The sequence below is a fragment of the Hemicordylus capensis genome, chromosome 5, assembly GCF_027244095.1.
Source record: "Hemicordylus capensis ecotype Gifberg chromosome 5, rHemCap1.1.pri, whole genome shotgun sequence".
In the NCBI taxonomy this organism is placed as follows: Eukaryota; Metazoa; Chordata; class Lepidosauria; order Squamata; family Cordylidae; genus Hemicordylus; species Hemicordylus capensis.
The window spans coordinates 75,924,161-75,945,482 of NC_069661.1; the positions used below are offsets into that span (position 1 = coordinate 75,924,161).

Sequence of the window (21,322 nt, forward strand, 5' to 3'; positions counted from 1 at the left end):
GATAAGAGCTGACTAGTGCAGAATAAAATTAAATAGGTAGTCTGGTCTTCCAAGGACAACTTTTACATTTATTTGGTGATTCTCCATGTCTGTCTATAATTATAATTAGTTTCTTCCATGATCCTGTTTCAGGTCCAGCTTTAAAACTTGGTTTCTGAACCTTGGGTTTAGAAGAATCCTTTACCATAGTTTTCTGTGGTCAGAATAGACAGCATGGGATTTTGGTATTGTGATTGACTGGAAAGTGGAGAAACATCACTTTTTTCAGTAATTCACAAAATTCATCTACACTGGTCAGTGAATGTGAACATTTACCAAAGTTTCAATGAAAATTTTATACATTAAAATTCAATGAAATTTTATACATTACATTTTGAATAGATGGGTGCACTCTGGCATCTCAAGTTACTACCAAAATAACATGAGAATGATAATTTGTCCATTGCTGGGAAAGAAGATGTGTGTGCTGCACTGCAACCTATCAATTTCTATTTTCTTTTTGGTCATTTTTTTAGCAAGGTCCCCCTCATCATTAATCGGCACTCACCTACCCCCTGAGCACTGTTTTTGTCCAGATCTCTTAGAAGCTCCGTTCCTGATTGATATAGTTCAAAGATAAGGGTCTGAATTTCAACCAAAAGTGGGGCATGACCAATTTAATTGGGATGAGGAACAGCTGGTGGAAGTGGCCACCTAGAAAAAAGAAAAGGGCCCTATTAGCTCCTGAGATTACCTGCGGCTGTCACAGATTGTTAGGACAGAACACTAGTTATTTTGGAAGGGAACATCCAGCCACTAGCAGGATGTGGTTCTGCAGCTTTTGTGTTTCTTTAGGTTACATTTCATATCTTCTTTTTTATTATTATTAGTGTTTATTGAAGCAGGTCTTTTCTTAAGAAAGGTTGAGGTGGCATGTGTGTGTACCTGTGCTATACCTGTGAAAGAGATAGATTTTGAGTTCCAGGAAAATACGTTTGTACATGTTTAAATGAATTTACACACCATATTAGCAAAGGATTACCCCACCCCCTTTAATGGCAGCCTTAATAGGCAAAGAGGAGGCTATTGCCATTTTATTTCATTATTAGTTGCCCAATATAGAAGAAAGGAATCCTGAGTGGTAGAAACTACACAAGAGTGCTATAAATTAAGAAGTAGAACTTGTTAGTTTTCACTCAATATGTTTGAAAACATTACTGTAGACCAGTGGTTCATTTATGAGCTGCTGGTGTGCTCTTAAGATGTTAAAAGGTATATCTGCCTCGGTTTTGAAATGTGTTATTTTTAATCTTGTTATGACAGTTAATATACTTGCAGTGTGACCTACTTTCATACTCTAGCCATGAGTCAAGGACACCTTCGAAATTCTCCTCCACCTTCAAAATACTACTCCAGCTTTCTACACTAAATTGTTGAAAAGCTTGGTTGTTAAAGGGAAAAAGAAGTATTTGTGTATGCATGATTGTTGGGAAGAGAATTATTTGTGTAGGAGGAAAAAGAAACTCTAGAGGCAGTGCAGTGAAGAAGGCAATCGTTTTTTATAATAAAGATGCTGATGCTACAAAAAAGTTGTGATGTGAGGGTTATCTGGCTGTAACATTTATTACCCCATTGATCGCCAGGATTGATCTGGCTGGCTGGCTGGACAGGTGTCTCTTTCCTCCCTCACCACTCCATGTGCATCCCTCCTGAAGCTGTGTACCCAGTGGAAGAGAATGGCCATCCCAGATAGGAGTGTACTGTTTATACCTAGTTCTCTTACATAATGGGGGAGAGCTGTCCATTTGACCACCTTGTAATGCTGCAAACTTGAGTTATAACTTATATTATTGTCATGGACAACTTGTTAAGTTGCTGAAATTTCTATATCTCATGGTTGTAGGAAATATATTGAAAATGTGTCTGCAGTATGTTTAAACTTCAGAAACCTAAAGTGGATTGGCGGGGTGGGGATAAATTGGGCTTTAGAAATTGTTTTGAAATGAGTTTCATTATTTTCAGTGACAATTTGTTAGTGTTTACAACAACAGTGCTAGGATTCTTGCCCGCTGCCTGGAAAGCAGCTATGGGCGAATCCGTGGCATTTCCATTCTCCACTTCAACCGCAGATAACTGTGGATACCAAGTCATTGAGTTAATGGGACTGGGCCGGGGGTAGGTTTCTGGAGGCTCCAAAAGTGGGGGAAATGGTGACAAAGGGCCCTGAAAACTTATTTAAAATGTCCTACTGTGCTCCATGGGCTCCAGGTGTCCATCAATGCCTCTCAAATCTGGAGTTTTTATGTGAAAAATTGTGTATTTTAAAATATATAGATATATTTTAAAAAATTAGTCACAAAATGGCTTCTCTTCTCAAAATGGTGGCCAGAAATGCCCCCGAAGCTCACTTCTTGCTACCCCAAACCCACAGATGCATGGAATAAAATAGCAATAGCAATAGCACTTACATTTATATACCGCTCTATAGCCGAAGCTCTCTAAGTGGTTTACAATGATTTAGCATATTGCCCCCAACATTCTGGGTACTCATTTTACCGACCTCGGAAGGATGGAAGGCTGAGTCAACCTTGAGCCCCTGGTCAGGATCGAACTTGTAACCTTCTGGTTACAGGGCGGCAGTTTTACCACTGCTCCACCAGGGGCTCTTTATCTTCCCCCCTTTATGTACCTTCCCCCCTTCATGTATGCCGAGGTCAGGTGCCAGTTACCCAACCGCAGATATGCAAAACCATGGATGCTGGATCCATGAATGTTAAGGTTTGCCGGTATCGTGGTTAACTAGTTGCATAGCAATATCCCTTCTTTATGATTGGTTGAAATTGTACAGTTTTCTTGCAGAAAAGAGCCTTGGCTGAGAGTAGGCATATTGGTGCATTTGAGACTCTTGAACAGACTAGCCAAATAGTCTCTTCTTGATAATGTGCACCACTGCCTGGCCACTAGGTGATAATTGCACAATTTGTGGCATAATCGTAATACCTTACTCCTTTCTGCCTGCATTACTGCAGAATGTAAAGTGGAGCTGGAGCTGTGGACAGTAGAAACTGTTTTAGGAACCCATATGCTGTAATAACAAAGATGACAGTTGATACAGTGTAGATACAAAAGATATTTTTTAGCTGTTTAAGGGCTTGGGCCTTCTGTAAGTCTCTGTAGAGAGTTTGAACAGATTCAAAGAGTTGAATCTGTTTGTTCTCATTTTCAATGACGTTTTTCTATATCAGGCATAATGTTGATTCAAAGGCACTGTAAAGTGTGCTTAATCATAATGATGTTTTCCCTTAAACTGCTCAGGCTTCTTTTCCCCTTGATCTCTTGTCAATGTAATGACATGGAAGTGTTTATGAGGAGTGTCCCAAAACATAAATCAGCAATGCTCATTTACAGCTGATATGTTGCTTATTGTTGCTGAGAATACTACGTCCCTGGGAATGTGAGTTTGATATGTGTTTAATAAAACCAAATGCTAGAGTCAAACCTGAATGAAGCATGAGCCCAATGGATCCAGGCAGATCTTTTCTCAAAGAGACTGTAAAAACCCAACTGATGAGCAGTGTACAATATTGTTACACACCTGGGCCATGATAGTAGAGTGATTTTATTTGATATACAAATCAATATTAATTAATTTTTTAATTCTCTTTCCACAGCAGGAACTCATTATACAATGACAAATGGAGGAAGTATTAACAGTACAACACACTTACTGGACCTCTTGGATGAACCTATTCCTGGGGTTGGAACATACGATGACTTCCACACCATTGATTGGGTGCGAGAGAAATGCAAAGACAGAGAAAGGCACAGACGGGTACTTAAAACTGCTTTCATATTTTTCTATTTTATGATGGTTTTGTATATTGGTAGCTGGGAATTTTAAGGTAAGAGAGACTATTGCTGGGTAGAGGGTGTGTCATCTATAATCTATACAGCATTTTGTTGGTGCTCAATGAACTTTAAGTCACAGTACAAGAAAATATCCATATACGATCCATTATTGGGTGACCTTTTTTAACCTATTTATTGTTTAGCATGTCATAAACTAATACAGTGATTCCTTAAACCAGAGTTTGAATGATACAGAATGGAGATTTAACTAATGTCCTGTCTGGGAATCTGCAGTTGGACTCCATTTTAGGTCTCACTTGCAGTTTGCTATCTGTCCATTCATGTATTCCTCCGCGCTTTCAAAATCTGCCTCTGGGTGTTGGGGTGAAGAACAGAAATGGAAGAGTGATGAGAGACACCTGGCCTTGGGCCAGGAAGAAGTCCAGAAAGGGTTTTATGTCTCCCGTAACGAGCCAGCAGCAGACAATATATAGAAGGTTTGGTCAATGAATAAGAAAGTGACAAGTTTCAGGGTCTTCTCTCCCACAGCTCAGAGGACAGGCTATAGCTCAGAAGGAGAACACATATAGTTTCTTAAATATTTACAATATACAAAGTAATATTTTTGTGTTTGTGTCTACAGATCAACAGCAAGAAGAAAGAATCTGCCTGGGAGATGACAAAGAGTTTGTATGATGCATGGTCAGGATGGCTAGTCGTAACACTAACTGGTTTGGCATCGGGTAGGGATGACTTCAGAGTCAATCTAATTTTTACACAAGAAGTTGTGAAATTTATAGTTCTTAAAATTTAAATTTGCTATAATATTGTCAGTCTGTAGTATTTGGGTATGCTCAGTAGAAAAGTGGCTATGAGGTGGAGATAAAGGTGGCTCCTCTCTCTCTCTCTCTCTCTCTCTCTCTCTCTCTCTCTCTCTCTCTCTCTCTCTCTCTCTCTCTCTCTCGTTGATTAGTGCAGTAGCTCATGTATAGGGAAACTTTTTGGAGAATGATTCTACTGCAGAATCTATTCCTCTCAGAGCTAATAAAATCACAGACAAATACCATCCTACACATGTTCCTTCAGAAACTAACCCTATTTCATTAGTTGAGCCCAATTTCCAGCAAATGTGCTCAGGATTGTTGTATCCAATTTTCACTTGCCACTTTAAGGGAATAGGGAGAGCAGTTTTCTTTCTTTTTCTTTCTTGTTAAGTATGCCATACAAACAATTTCAAAGCACAACACGTCATGCTGTGAGAAAAAAGTGCCAAAACCAAACCCACTTCTTCAGGCATTCCACACTATCAAACTCGCCTATACTACAGCAAAATCCACCTTTCTGCTGCTTCTTACAGCTTTCCTACCAGATGAATGAATCTCCTTGTTCCTCTTTCCCAACCTGTGGGTTATTGCCAAAGATACATACATTTTGCCAGCTTTGTTTCTTTGCCATTCTTAAAATAAAATAAAATGACTGCACTTCTCCTCGTGATCGATCTTTCTCCTAGAAGCTTGATACTTACTTGACCAAACTGATGCAAAATGGGGCCTAGCACAGCCATTGTGTTAGCCCCTGGCTTACCAGAGCCACTCTTGACTAATGCTAATTTGCTTAAACTCTTTCAATTGCAACCTTCATCTGCATACAGTGGCCAACATATTCCACAGGGTACTGTGAGTGGTTCTGAGCCACGAGCGCTGCTGCGGGCTCCTACAGCACAAATACTTAAGTAATATGCCCAAACTTTGGGAATGCTGCTTATGTTGGAAACAACGTAAGCAACGCTCGAAGTGCAGCTGTACTGCTTTGAGTATTTGAGTGCTTGTTCAAGAATACTGGAGCTGCGACCAAGAAGGGTAAGTGGGGTGGAGTAAAGGGATGGAGGGGTGACCAAGAGGGGTGAGGGGGATGGAAGCAACTGGTTGGAGGAGGAGGAGCAGGCGCGCGACTCAGGTGAGGGTGGAGAGATCTCTGAGGTGAGAGGGGCTGTGGCAGGGGGTGAGGGGAGCAATCAAGTACTAGCGTGCAGGTGCTCTATGCGGGATAAGCTAGTGTCAATTCATTTCCTAGAAGAAGTAAAGCTTTCAAAAATAATATATATTCATAATGGCCCATTAAAAACAATCCAAAAGCCTTAGTAAGGAATTAACTTAATTAGGACAAGGACCAACTAAATTGTCTAACTGATCTAGGACATTTTAGTTTTCCCTAATAAGGGCGTTACCCTATTGAAGCTTTTAATAGTTTTATTTGTGAATAAAGGACAGACCTCAAAAGTTCTTTCTGGTTGTTGTTGTTGTTTTCAAATTCTGTAAGAATGTAATTATTGGCTTCAGTTTAAAAGTATGATGCTAGAAGTGAATCATGTGGGACCACCAGCACCCATATATATCCCTCAAAATCCTGTGTAAATGTTAAATCACAAGGTTAAGAGTGTGAACTATGGCTTGTATCAAAAGAACAATATTGTACATGCCACAGTGCCTTCCTGCCCCACTTGTGCATAAGACCCTCTGAAGTGCAGTATAAGTGGAGAGGGGAATTGGCAGATATCGGTCTTCCGAGGTGTGAATGGAAGTGCCTTCCACACAAGGGGCATTTTAAACCTAAGCCTGTGCGTTCATATTTAATATTTCAAATAATAACACAAATGAAAATGGCATGGACAAAAATGATGGGACCCTTCACCTAATGTTTTGTTGCACAACCTTTAGAGGCAATCACTGCAAGCAAGCGATTCCTGTAGCTCTCAATGAGACTTCTGCACCTGTCAACAGGTAGATTGACCCACTCTTCCTGAGCAAACTGCTCCAGCTGTGTCAGCTTTAAAGGGTGCCTTCTCCAACTGCATGTTTCAGTTCTTTCCCTAGATGTTCGATAGGATTCAAATCAGGGCTCATAGAAGGCCACTTCAGAATAGTCCAGTGGTTTGTTCTTAGCCATTCTTGGGTGCTTTTAGCTGTGTGTTTGGGGTCATTATTCTGTTAGGAAATTCATGACCTGCGACTGAGACAGAGCTTTTTGACACTGGGCAGTACGTTTCGCTCCAGAATGTCTTGATAGTCTTGAGATTTCATTGTCCCCTGCACAGACTCAAGGCACCCCATGCCAGACACAGCAAAACAGCCCCAAAACATAACTGAGCCTCCTGCATGTTTCACAGGAGGTATGGTGTTCTTTTCTTTAAAAGCTTCATTTTTTTGTCTGTGGACGTAGATATGATGTGACTTGCTCCAGTTTTGTTTCATCTGTCCAAAGGACATTCTCCGAGAAGATTGGCAGCTGTTGTCACAGGAACATCAAACTGCTTGGAGATGATCTTCTAGCCCAGTGATTCTCAAAGTTGGGTCCCCAGATGTCATTGGACTTCAACTCCCATAATCCCCAACCAAAGGCCACTGAGGCTGGGGATTATGGGAGTTGAAGTCCAATAACACCTGAGGACCCAAGTTTGAGAATCCCTGTTCTAGCCTTTGCCTTTAACATGCTTGTCTATAATTTTCTTTCTGAATCTCCTCAGACAACTCTCTCCTTTGCTTTCTCTGGTCCATGTTCATTGTGGGACACACGATGATCCCAAACAGCAGAGATCCCAAACAGCAGTTCATTGTGGGACACACGATGATCCCAAACTACTTTTCTCCATTTCAATAGGCTGAATGACTGATTGCACGATTGGAGACATGTGTGAAACTAATTAAAGAAAACAGCTAATTTGAAAAATCCCTCTAACAACAAATGTGTCCAGGCCACTTTAGAATATCTTTGTAGAATAAGCAATACTTTCTTTTCACGCTTGCTTTGCTTTACTCGATGACATATCAAAGACATGCAGGTATACATGGGACAATTGCTTTTCATTTAATTGCTTCTCAGAAGGCATAAAACACTTTTTCAATGAGCTGTCAGGGTACCAACAAATTTGTCCACGTGTGTATCAGGATATACGGAAGGAATCAAGAAAGGTTTCATTTTGTGGTTTTTCTTTTCTCAGCACTGAGTATAATATGCTGTTCTATTGCAGCTATAACTATCTGGTTTGCTAGATCTCAGATTGACAAAGGCAGAACTTGGGTGCCTGCCTTCCTTGAGCTGTGGTTTTTGGTTTGTTTGTGAGATAGAGTTGTAGCGAGAAATGGATGGTGGCAGAGGTGTGTGTGTGTGTAATGGTGACTGCTGTGATGAGCTCCATGCTTTGGTCTGCTCTGCAATCTGCATTGCAAGGTATAGTGTACTCAGTCAAAATGTGGCTGAAGTTGCTGTAGTTGAGCTTCATTATGGCTATGATTTTTGCTAAGGGTGCAGCTGTGTCAGCTGTTGCAATGCTAGGAAGTAAGGAGTCATAATTTTGTGTGAGAGAGCAACTTGTGCTAGTGATGTGCAGTGCAGGCAGCGGATTCTGGATCAGTGATTCTTTTGGCCGTTTTTGGACGGTTTGGAATATAGTTTCTGTGTTGGGAGGGACAGATTCCCTTTTACTGTGTGGTTCATTATAATCTGCAGTGTTTTTGAAGGCAGGTTTGCCAAATGTATTGCAAATTGCAATGCAAAACCTGTGTGCACTCTGTGAGTGCAGTTTGTTCCGGCCATAGGGAACAATGAGGAAACTTGAAACAGCCCATTCTTCCCCCCATGTGTAGCTCCTAGGGACATCAAAGTGGGTTGTGCAGTAGGACATGATGGATACTACCTGCTGCCCAACCAACCCACAAAAGAAATGGGCAAGCAGGCCCATTTTTAACCTTTCCCCAGAATCCTATGGGGTTTTTGGAGAAAGATTAAAAATAAAAATCACCACTTGGCCAATACCTTTGTGGGTTGGTTGGGTGGTAGGTAGCACCCAACCCACTTTGGTGTCCCTAGGAGCTACCCATGGGGAACGATGGGGTGTCTTCAGGTTCCCCATTGTTCCCTATGGCCGGAACACTCAAAACGTTTTGAGTCTTTCATCGAAACAGCTGTTTTGGCCGCTGTTTCGACCATTTTGCGTTTCGTTTCAAGGTCAAAATGTTGCAAAATCAGTTTCATGCACATCCCTGTTAGTGGATATAGAAATGCAGTCTCAGGAACCATATATACAGTACGCTTTTGCATGTAAGATTCCTTCTTCTACAGGGGATGTTCACGCAGTGACACAGAGGGAAGATCAGCCCCTGATATTCAGGTCCCAAGCCATTAATCTATATAGATTAACAGAGATTGGAAATCAATAATATGCTGTCTTAAACATCAGAATCCATTATTTCAAGCTGTAAATAATTGGATGTGTTAGTACAGAAGTTACTGTTTTGTTTAAATGTGAACATATATCATTTCAGAACTACTAACTTGACATTATATGTTTGTAAAATGTGCAGTTTACTTGCTGCTGGTCACTGTTTGAACATGTTCTACCAGAGACTTGCGTTTTGGGTGGTATATAAATATGTTAAATTTTTTTTAAAGTATTGGAATTAAAAACTTAAAAATGAAAAACACTAGACACTCCTTAACTTCAATGAATATTTCAAGGCTCCCTTTTAGTATGATGAACAATTAAGTCAGTAATTTGATGTAGTATATTAGAAGTGTCCTTTCTGAAGTAATGACTTGTTACTGTGATGGCATTTTTAAAAAATTAAAGAAATTTGATTGGGGGTGGTGTGTGGAATGTTTTTACCAAGGAAACTACTTTTGTTTTTGTTAAGGAGAACAGTAGTCCCTATGACTTTTTTGAATGCTTTATGATTGTATTATCTTCTGTGTGAATTTATGACCATTTTGTGTATTTATAGTTTCAAAATTCAAACCTATTTCTATTTTCTATGACAGGTGCATTGGCTGGGTTGATAGATATTGCTGCAGACTGGATGACTGATTTAAAAGAAGGCATTTGCCTCCGTGCCCTGTGGTATAACCATGAACAGTGTTGTTGGGGATCAAATGAGGCAACATTTGAAGAGCGAGACAAATGTCCAGAGTGGAAAACATGGGCAGAACTAATACTTGGTCAAGCAGAAGTGAGTATAGCTCTGAACATGAAGTTAGTACTTTGCTGACCTGCCCATCTGTGCAGAAGGGATGCTGCTTTATCCACACAACAAAGTAGTAATGATGATCTGCATTATTATAACCTACAATGAAGGCATACATAAAATACACCAAGGTTTCTTGTTTCTGCACATTCTCCTGATACGTCTGTGCATAGAAATGAATCTGTTGGAAATCTAGATTATTAAACATTCGACTTACTCAGCCAGATCCAGATGTACACACAGGAGCTCTGGTGCACATGAAGAGAAGGAGCTCCCTTTGTGCATGAAAAGCTGTGCTGCCACTTCCAGTAAGTGTATGTGGAAGCTACTGGAGCTTGCAAAGCTTTAAACTCAGAGCCATGGTCAGAAACTTGATGCATTATCCTATGGCACTGGCAGTGGAGAGGTGCGGGTGGTGGGGGGATGGCTGGAATCCAAAGGTGCCCTGGTGTGCACACAAAGCACTTCTCTGTTCCAGGTACGTGCATGTGTGTGTGCGTGCATATGTACCAGTTTTCACTTTTGGTGGCAGCCCCTTGTTTGTCATAGAATGCTATTGTAGAAGGTCTACTCTCCTGACATTTGTGGTGACTTTTCAAGGAGCATGCGGGGGCTGAAAAGCCCTCATCGATACATGTTAAACTACAAACTGTTCTTTGTATTCCAGCTAGTGACTTGTAAATTAAAGAGTCAGCTAGTGACTCTTAAACCTGGCAAGCAGAGCCCTGGTAGAGAGCATCTAAGATCCCATTTACTTTCCCTTACTACAAATTGAGCTTGTACAGGATTCCGTCTCCCCATATCTGTTCAGCAGCTGAAAGCTACATTTCTGGTGGTTGGGTAAGGTCTAGCAATTAGCACAATGCAGTTATGGTTTTATTTTATTTATTTAGTACATTTATATCCCCCTCTTCCTCCAAGGAGCCCAGAGCTGTGTACATGGTTATGTTTGTCCTCACAACAACCCTGTGAGGTAGGTTAGACTTAGAGAGATGCAGCTAGCCCAGAGTCACCCAGTGAGTTCCATAGCTGAATGAGGATTTGAACTTGGGTCTCCCTGGTCCTAGTCCAACACACTAACCAATAACTTCCTGCCAAGTAAGAGCATTCTGGGAGAAGAATACTATTTTAGAGGATCAGATTGCAAATAATATCCTTTGTCACTCATACAGGTGTGTGTTTGGTGTTTGTGTTTGTTTTTTAAAGCCATACTACCCCCATTCTGCATGCTGAAATTGTACTTACCAAAAAATAAATAAAACGGGAGGGGGAAGAGCCTGTTTCTGCCAAAATGTTAATTGATAGAGAGAAAAACTAGTGTGCCAGACTTTCATTCTGTTTGTTTTTTCTTTTAGGGTCCAGGCTCTTACATAATGAACTACATAACATATATTTTCTGGGCATTGAGCTTTGCTTTCCTTGCTGTTTCTCTGGTGAAGGTGTTTGCACCTTATGCTTGTGGCTCTGGGATTCCAGAGGTAAGGTTTGCAGTATTTCTTTTTCTATGTAATCCGCTTTGAGAACGTTGGTTGACGAGCGGTATATAAATATTGTAGTAGTAGTAGTAGTATTGTTATCTTCACCTCTGTATGGTGAAGTTCAAGAGGAAGAGTTTTCACGAGGAGAAATGTTGTAGCGTATAAATTTATTTTCTGTAAACAGTGGTATATAAAAATAAAGCGGTTGAAACTGAATGTGTGTGTTGAGGATTGCCACTGAGTATATCCTTTTGATTTTAATAAGTGTTTAACTGTGCCATGCAAGTTACATGTTTTTATTCACAAATTAATTTAAAAGAGGGGGGTTTCTCTTTCAATAAAATTCATGTTTCTTTTTTGTTCTAGATCAAAACTATATTGAGTGGCTTCATCATTAGAGGATACTTGGGCAAGTGGACCTTGATGATAAAAACAGTCACTTTAGTTTTGGCTGTAGCCTCAGGTTTGAGTTTAGGAAAAGAGGGCCCTCTTGTACATGTTGCCTGTTGCTGTGGAAATATCTTTTCTTACCTCTTTCCAAAGTATAGCACAAATGAAGCAAAAAAGAGAGAGGTGCGTCCTTAAGATTTACAAATTACATGCACTTTGAATATACTATTGTGATGAATGGGGCAATAATAAGAAACATATTTGTACTTTATTAAATCAAATTCAGGTCAAATATTTTGCAAACAAGGGAGAAAATAATTGCTGTTGTATTAATAAAATAGTAAGCCATAGAGAATCTGTGAGAGAAGTGTTATTCTAGAGGTACTTGTGCTTTAAAATAGTTTAGGAGCTTTTTGCCCACTCAGAATTCTACCTTAATCTAGAATTCAGGAAACCGTGAGAGGCTGTTCTCAGGGGCAGCCCGGGTCAGGCTGGTTGTGAGAAGCAGTGGGATGCTCGCGGATCCCTCCGCTCCCTGCCTGCCTAACCTTGTTACTAACCCAGCTGTTAGCTGATATTAAGAGTACACTCACATCCTTAACCTGGCTACCAGGTATCGTGTCTCCTTGGCCCAAGGAGACACAGAGATGGGCACATAGAATGCCCGTTTGATAGGGAAATCCCCAGTGCAACATGTGTGCCGCATGTTGCATTCTAGGATGCCCGGAGGCTGGAACATCGCGTTCCAGCCCCGGATCCCTCCACCCTGCTCTGTGCAGCTCCAAACAGGGCTTCCCGTGTGGGCATGCAGGAGACATACCAAAGACGACCTGATTGGTCATCTGGGGGGAAGGTAAGTGGAAAGCAGGCTTCTCCCGCCGCCCCAACACACCCACCCTCCTTGCCTGTCTGGGATGATTGTAAGAATCGCCCATGAATTTTGCCAATGCAGGCACTGCTTTTAACTGTGACTGATTGATACTATGCCCTGTGAGCCCAATCTTATGCACTGCTATGCAGTGGTAACTGAGTGTAGGATTGGCGTTCAGCTCCTAGTGCAGCCCCCTCCCCCAATTCCCATCCTATAACATAGGCATAGTTTATCTAGTTTTGAGGGAAAGCTCCTATTCTACCTAGTTAGGAAGTTGAAGTGGCTTTCATAGGTGCACAGAGAGTTCAGCATCTTAAGGGCTGTGAGTATGACCTTGGGTGCTTAGCACTGCTGGCACAAACATGCTCTGGCAGAAGTGCATAGTGAGGGAGGTACAAGGATTTCCAGGGACAAGTGTGATGCAGTTGGGCAGCTGTGTCCCATGTAATGGGCACAGGAAAGTGTATATCACGTAACTGCCTTTAGGGCATGAGATTGTGCTGGCACACTGGGAACTTACAACCTTCCCTTCTTTGGAAGTTTGGAACATGCACTAGGATGCACGTTCTTCTCTTCTCCTCTCACTTGGTCAGATAACAGCTTCTTTTCCCTTGCCTCTGTTTTGTCCTTAAACATAATGTTCTTGGAAGCCACTACTTCTTTTTGCTCTTTTTCTGGAGGGAGAAGACATTGACCCAGCCAGGCTGAGCTACAGTATTGCAGTATCTAATGTAAGACATCCCAATGTATTATGCAGTCAGGCCTGGAAACAGCATTTTTGAACACCTGTCCAGTCATAGCCATCCTGCTGCTTTTTAAAAAAGCACCTGTCCCCCTCCCAATCTTAAGAGAAGACAGTTTCTTCTGGGCCACAAAGAATAGGTTTTTGCTGGTTAGCCAGCTTTGCTGCTGCTGCTCATATATGCCAGGCTTTGTGAGTAAGCTGTACCAATGAATTATTTCTGTTTTAAAATTCAATTTCACACAACCTAAATCTATGTAATCCTTTCTGCAGGTACTATCAGCTGCTTCAGCAGCTGGAGTGTCGGTAGCCTTTGGTGCCCCAATTGGTGGAGTTCTTTTCAGCCTAGAGGAAGTATGTATAAGCAGTGCAGAAAATACATATTATTTCATTATACTTTTACACGGTCACTTTTGGCCTCAGAACATTGACTTTGCAAGTGTCATACCCAACCATGGTTTAATCCTGACTCTGTACAACTTCACAAGCCTTAGGCTTACGTGTGCAGTGAGGAAGTTTTCTGTTTAGAACAAAGTGGGATTTGGTTTGATGTCCAAACCCAGCAGATCCTGATCTGTTCTATACAGAGAATAAAAGTAGAAAACCCACTCTACTCATGCATGAGTCTGAGGCTTGTAAATGCTGTGTTTTGCAAACCCAGGATTAAGCTATGGCCTCATATGATGTCTGAAGTAAATCCTCTTTTAAATGTAACCTGAATTTTGTTGATCACATTTTTACTCCATGTGTACTCATCACAGGGCTTTTTTGGGAGATGATGGTAAAATTTAATTTAAAGTAACCCTTACTTTTAAGTTGAGTTTAATCTCACTTGCTATAGGCAAATACCTAATTGTTATAGAATTTGATTTGCTAGAAGCTCATTCCAGAAATTTGCCTGTAAGGCTGGCATTCTTGATATCAATTGGTGAAGCTCCGCCAGTGTTATTTGGTGTAAATCTGTGGGTTCACATGGCAGAATTGGGGGGGAAATACATGGGTTGAGGAGGTTCAGGCTGCGTGTGGCACATGATGAAGCAGCCATGTAATTATCATGCATTTAGTTTGCAGTCCAGTCCATATTTATTGTGACACCATTAAACTGTTTTAGTAGTGTAATATACAGTATGTGGGTTTTGCTGCAGTCAATTAATGACATATTGTGAAGGCACTGCAAAATGGCATCATTCCATGCTTAATTCAGCCTGGATCTGCTATATTTGTGAGAATAGGTGCTGAGTCTGTGGTGATACATTGCCCTATTTTAAAATATTTGAATATAAATCTTTTCCCTCTTTTTGCGTAAAGCATTGCCTGTTTTATTACAGCATTGGCAGTCTAGTAGTTGCAGTATGTGTAACTAGCATTTGAATTTTGCAGACTATCAGTCCCAGAGTGTAACTAGTGTTCAGCATTCACTAATGAAAATATCATTTTCACCCTAACGATTATAAATATAGTGGAATGATGGCAAGTTTGCACAATAGACTCTCCTGTATTTTTGTCTTCTGCAGGTCAGCTATTATTTTCCCCTGAAAACCTTATGGAGGTCATTTTTTGCTGCTTTAGTAGCTGCGTTTGTTTTGAGATCAATCAACCCTTTTGGTAACAGCCGCCTAGTTCTTTTTTATGTTGAGTACCATACCCCATGGTACCTATTTGAACTATTACCCTTCATTCTTCTGGGGGTATTTGGTGGGCTATGGGGAGCATTTTTCATACGTGCAAACATCGCATGGTGTCGCCGGCGCAAATCAACAAAATTTGGAAAGTATCCAGTTCTGGAAGTTATCATTGTAGCAGCAATAACTGCTGTCATTGCTTTCCCAAACCCATACACCCGAGTCAACACCAGTGAGCTTATTAAAGAACTCTTCACGGACTGTGGGCCTTTGGAATCTTCCTCCCTTTGTGATTACAAGAACGACATGAATGGCAGTAAAATAGTAGATATTGCTGACCGCCCAGCAGGCACTAGAGTGTATTCAGCAATATGGCAGCTATGTTTAGCTCTTATATTTAAGATTATAATGACAGTCTTCACCTTTGGTATCAAGGTAAGATGTTAACAAAGAATGTCTTGCTGTATTCCCTCCCTGATCCTTTCCTACACATGCCTTCAGTAAGGATTATTCGAATTTCGGAGGGTTGGTTCAAATGTCACCTGGAGCCAAGATTAAACCTTGGCTTTGTGTGCCATCTTTTAGTTTCAGGAGCTCATGCTCCCCCTTCCCATTGTGCCTGAGCCTCGGACGTATTCCGCTTATGGCTGTAGTTAAAAACCTCAGGATTGCTTGTGATGTCTGAACTGACTGATTGTGCCTTATTCCAGTCACAGTTCTTGAAATAAACCACAATGTGAACCCAGTTCAAACTTCTGGTTCAGATCATGGTTTATTTGAAGAACTCTAGTTAAAACAAGACTGGAGTGGACATCATGACCAATTCTGGCTTGTTTCTAATCACAGCTACATGTACCAATTCTTCCAAAGTTTGCATACAAAAGAGAATTGGGTATGTGTATTCCTGAGGCTATGAAATATCACTTAAAACCAAGGCCTGGACTGGCCCTGTGCTTAAGGTTGAAGTTATTGGCTTAGACTTTCACATTAAAATTGATAATTAGCTTTTTAATAATGTGTTACATTTGGTAAAATATGGATCAAGTTTAATTCAGCATGGAAGTCAAATTGTAGCTTTTTGAGTGTTGGGTGAGGTCAGGAATATTATGCTTTGCATTTTCAAAGTTTTTATATTTGCAACTCCAAATTAAGAGAACAAACACTGTTGTGTTCTCTTACCTAAAAGATCAAGTGGGAAGGAGGCTAGTGTTAAGGAGATAAGATCCTATTGCTGTAAAATGTTGAACTCTGGCAAGACTTAGTGTGAGTTCATGTTATACTACACTTCTATCCTTCGTACTTGGAGAACTGAAATGTGTCATAAGAATTCTTAAGTAACATATGCCAGACCTGTGAAGTAAATGACAAGTGGGTGTGAGCATGTAAAAGGCCTTAAAGCCAAATAGTACTATTTTGTAGAGAGCAGAAACTGGTTTGGATGTCTTAGTGGGTTGTTTCATATTGAATAAAACTAGTTTTGATATTGGATGATGCCTTCTAGGAACTTGACCCAAGTACAGAATTTGTGCAGACTTGATGTGATGTCAGATAGACCTTTAACTCTTGGTTGATAACAGGGTTTACACTTTCAGCTGTAATTGGGGATAGAATATAGCCCAAGAAAGCCATAAAAATAAGACACTGAGGATTATGTAAAGCATGACACCACTTGAGAGTAAAAAACAAAAACTTTTATTAAGAACTTTCCTGTTTCGGTAAAACAATATTAATGCAAAGAGGACATCAAAGTCAACAATACCCCACAGTGTAATGTGCACAAGAAGAAGAATAGTGTATGGGCTCTAATTAACCCCACATTTTTAAAACATAAAACACATTCCTCCCCTTCCCCCACCATGTATACATGTGTGCATGCACACACATGACCGTGTAATAAAAACCAAATATTGCAAACATAGCACATGTCAGTCACAGTTTCTTCCATGGAATATTATTTCACCATTTTCCTTTCCTCTTTTGCTAATCAGAAGCAGCAGGAACGTATCTAGCTTTCTAGACAGTGTTGGATAGACTGAAGCAGCAGGGAATGGCCAACCTTGGCTAGCAATTCAACTAGTCTTTACAGTGTAATTTGTAAGGACTTCTTTAGTCCTGAAAAACATGTATGGGGCATAAAGTCCTACAATGAAAGGGGGTCATCTAAAGGTCCTTAAATAAGAGGTGTCATGAAGTCTGGCCACCTGCAGATGCGAATGGGGTCAAAATGACCCCAAAGCAGAATTAGTAACAATTCCTCTGCAAAAGGCTGTGATGGAAAAAAAACAAGCTTTACTTTCAGAGGAACATAGGTAGCTGCCTTATACTGAGTCAGACCATTGATCCTTTTTGCTTAGTATTGTCTACATTGCCTGGCAGTGAACCTCCAAGTTTTCAGGCAGGCATCTTTCTTATCTCTGCCTGGAGATGCCAGGGATTTGCATGGGACCTTCAGCATGCAAAGTTACAGCCACATTTCCTGGGCATGAGGATTGGGCCTTGGACACAAGGAAGGTTCTGACTGGGGGGCGGGGGGGAATTAAATCAGGTTTGTAAACATTTAGGGATAGTATTGTCCCTTAAAATAGTTGTTGTGATATTAAGAAAAGTGAGAGATTTGCTGTTAATTGAGATTTACTATTTTTTAAAAATAGACAAAATATTATATGTTCACCCTCTGTGCACCCCTCTCAGAAGAAATTGAAAGAACAGGTTCTGGTCTAAACATCAGGTGACATAAAGAGCAAACAATTTAAACAACAAACAATGCTTTAAAAAAATTAAACTGCATTGTGCGGGATTGTTTCAATCCTTAGCACCTTTTGTGCATGGTTTTTCATGGGGTTTTTTTCTCATGCAAATAGAGGTAGAATTGACTCCCAAATCGTTAAGAGTATACACTCCAATTTTTCACTAGATCTAGGAGGCAGACCCCTGAAATGTCTCGTGACAATTCAAATATAGTCATAGTTGAAGAATAGATGGAATTATAGATGACTTGCATATACATTTTTTTAATATATAAACAGTCTTCATTGCTGTCTGGATAAATTTGATCCCCAGCTTTTGTCTAAGGATTAAAAATATTTCAGATGCAGAATTTAATTTTGTCTTTGAAACAGTTTCAAATAGACTCTTTCTCTTGCAGCTGTGTATGCAGCATCCCCACACAGACTGGTGCTGTTTTCCAGATGTTAATAGAGCCCTGGTTAACTATAATGCTTCTGCATTTATCTTCCTATGAGAAGAAAGAGAGAAATGAAGAATAACTTTGTGTGGGCTTGTGACTGTGGAAGCTTTCAGATAGCCCGATGGTCTATAGATAGATCTAAGATTAATGCTTGTGAGGCATTTCCTATGCAAAGTCATAATCTCCCTTGGCTTTCCCCTTTCTTTTTAGGTTCCATCAGGTTTGTTCATACCTAGTATGGCCATTGGAGCAATAGCTGGGAGAATTGTGGGAATTGCAGTGGAACAGCTTGCTGCTTATCACCGTGACTGGTTTATCTTCAAGGAGTGGTGTGAAGCTGGAGCAGACTGTATAACACCAGGCCTCTATGCTATGGTTGGTGCTGCTGCATGCTTAGGTAACTAAATTGTAACACAGCAAATAAAAGGAAATTAGTCCCTTCTTAGGTTGCTTGAATAGGTAAGTTCAGGTGTGAAGGGAAAAAACTGAACAAATGGGTATGCCCCACATGTGAAGAGCTTGTTCTCTTGAATTGCTGTGTCCATATGGAAATGTGTGGGATGTGGGAGAAAATAATCTTAATGACTGTACTGAGAAGCTGGAGTAATCAAAAACACAGTGGCTGTGACTCCATAAGCTTGTCTTGTTTGAATGCAGTATTGATATTTACTGTGGGTCAACATCAACAGTAACCCCAACATTCTGAAGTAACATTGTTGTTAATGTTGCTTAAAAGGAAATGAGTGTTTCAGATACATACTCACCAATATGAATACTACTTTTTCTAGCATTGCCTCTGTGGTAGAATGTAAACACCGATCTAGCCACTTTTGATGTAGAAGATGATGGGATGCCCCAGGAATTCAAATTGACTAATGAACCAAATGTCCTCCATAACCAGTGTTGCTGCTGTCAGATCAGTTCTTGAATGAATAAATGATGAGGCAGGGTTTAATCAGTTGACCTTTTGAAGAAGTGTACAGAAATTACTTCATCTGCTTTTTCAAGCACCTGCTGTGCCTAGACTGTGGGAAAAATGACTACAAGCCATTTTCATTCCCAAGGTGTTAAAAGTCTCCATTTTTTGTTTCTGTGTTTGGTGTAATGATTTTATTTTTCAAATCAGCTTATTGCATTAATAGTAGTGATTTTTAATTTGTTCACTGAAAATATCAGTGCCACTAAACCAACTTAAGCAAACTATTTTGAAACCTTTATTTTGCAACTCGAACTGCTTTGCAGTCTTGGGCTTAATTTATTATGTATCATAAAATCAGTCAGTCAGCCATTTTCCTTTCCTTTTAAGATTAACAATATATGCTGTTTTTTTCTCGGGGCATTTCAGTGCCTTTTGTTACTCTATTTATTTAATCAGTAAACCCCTTTTATGTGTGTTGCTGCTTCTCCAGAGCAATCATATTGAAGCTTTGTGGTGACTGGCTTGTTACCTAGCTATTACATGCAATATCTATGTGGCCTCATTACCTTTATACGTTGTTCCACAAAACATAATAATTTATCCCCCCCCCCTCTTTCTTTCAGGTGGTGTAACAAGGATGACAGTCTCTCTAGTGGTTATTGTATTTGAATTAACGGGTGGGCTGGAATACATTGTGCCCCTCATGGCTGCAGTAATGACAAGCAAGTGGGTAGGAGACGCTTTTGGCAGGGAAGGTATCTATGAAGCACACATTCGTCTGAATGGATATCCTTTCTTGGATGCCAAAGAAGAATTTACTCATACTACACTGGCTTCTGATGTCATGAGACCGCGAAGAAATGATCCACCACTTGCAGTGTTAACCCAAGATAATATGACAGTGGACGACATAGAAAATTTGATCAATGAAACCAGCTATAATGGTTTCCCAGTTATAATGTCAAAAGAGTCTCAGAGACTAGTGGGATTTGCCCTAAGGAGAGATCTAACTATTGCAATAGGTAATTATTTTTCAGTATTCTGAAAGTCTGTGTTCCTTTACAAAGCCATTTACATGAGGACAAGTGTAGTCAACATTTTGGATAATGACTTTAATTTGCAGGGTAGAGGTGGATAAGTGGTCTCAGTCATTTTGGATGTAGCTTTGTGTTTGTTTCTCTGCTCAGTGGAGAAACAGGCGGGAAGATTCTTCCATGAACAATTTCTCCACCTTGAAAGTCCCATACTGAGACCAAAATATGACAGCCCCACTTTATGAACACTGGAGTTGTATCATATAAAATGAAATAAATGTCTAGAGAGGCTTTTGCTGTACAAAAATTTGAAAGGCAAATAAAGAGGCCCAAAACATATTGCGATTGAGCTGTGTCACTGTAGCTTTGTGCTCATACATCTGTGCATTTAAGTAATGTATATTGTACATTTTGTTACTACTTTTGGCTGTCTCATTTTAAGTCCAGATATCTAGAGGGAGTTTATGATACATGCATCTTAATTCTTACAAGGTCTTATCATATTGGTCCTTGAAACAGAAAAAATCGTTAAATAGACCATGGCAATTGCTACAGCAATTGTGGCATAGCCATGACTCCTTCAACTTATGAAGTCTAGAAGTAAAGCTAAGTGTATTCTGTAGAGAAGCAATTTCACATTATCTTTGTGAATTTGAAGAATACTGCTTTAGTGAGCAAAACTCTGGGGCGAACAAGCTGAAATTTAATCCAAACAAGATGGACATACTGGTGACTGGAAATGTCCTACATGGTTGGAGTTGCACTTCCTGTGGAAAAATCAGGCTTAGAGTCACTCCTGAATCCAGCAAGATGCTTGGATATGCAGGTGGCAGCAGCGGTAACCAGGAGTGTATATTACAGTTGAGGAGAATTTGCTAGCAGCAACCTTTCCTGAAGAGACATGACTTAGCCACAGTGATTCATGCTTTAGTCAAATCTAAATTAGACCATGATACACACAAATGGGGCTGTGTTTGAAAAGTGTCCTGAAACTGCAGTTGGTTCAAAATGCAGCTGTTAGGGTGTTGACTGGTGTAAGCCACATGGAGTTTTGCAACAACCTCATTGGCTCACACCTTGTTTCGAAACCCAATTTAGAGTGCTGTTTTTAACCTTTAAAACCCTAAGCATTCTGGACACAGAAGACTTTTAAGAACTCCTGCTCCCATATGAATCTGCCCACGTACTGAAATCTTCCGCAGAGTGCCTGTTTGATGTGCTGCTAGTATCTAAA

General features: G+C 40.3%; 1 protein-coding gene across 5 annotated transcripts in view; it reads left to right on the forward strand.

Annotated features, from left to right (window-relative positions):
* The window catches only part of CLCN3 (chloride voltage-gated channel 3), an 86,091-nt gene that overhangs the window by 55,326 nt on the left and 9,443 nt on the right, over positions 1 to 21,322 (forward strand). For all 5 annotated transcript variants that reach the window (XM_053255382.1, XM_053255385.1, XM_053255383.1 and 2 more), the window contains 9 exons: positions 3,651 to 3,811; positions 4,472 to 4,571; positions 9,643 to 9,830; positions 11,201 to 11,323; positions 11,690 to 11,896; positions 13,600 to 13,680; positions 14,841 to 15,383; positions 18,346 to 18,532; positions 19,678 to 20,076. In XM_053255382.1, coding sequence (XP_053111357.1) covers positions 3,651 to 3,811; positions 4,472 to 4,571; positions 9,643 to 9,830; positions 11,201 to 11,323; positions 11,690 to 11,896; positions 13,600 to 13,680; positions 14,841 to 15,383; positions 18,346 to 18,532; positions 19,678 to 20,076 — 1,989 coding nt within the window. The remainder of the gene's footprint in view (positions 1 to 3,650; positions 3,812 to 4,471; positions 4,572 to 9,642; positions 9,831 to 11,200; positions 11,324 to 11,689; positions 11,897 to 13,599; positions 13,681 to 14,840; positions 15,384 to 18,345; positions 18,533 to 19,677; positions 20,077 to 21,322) is intronic.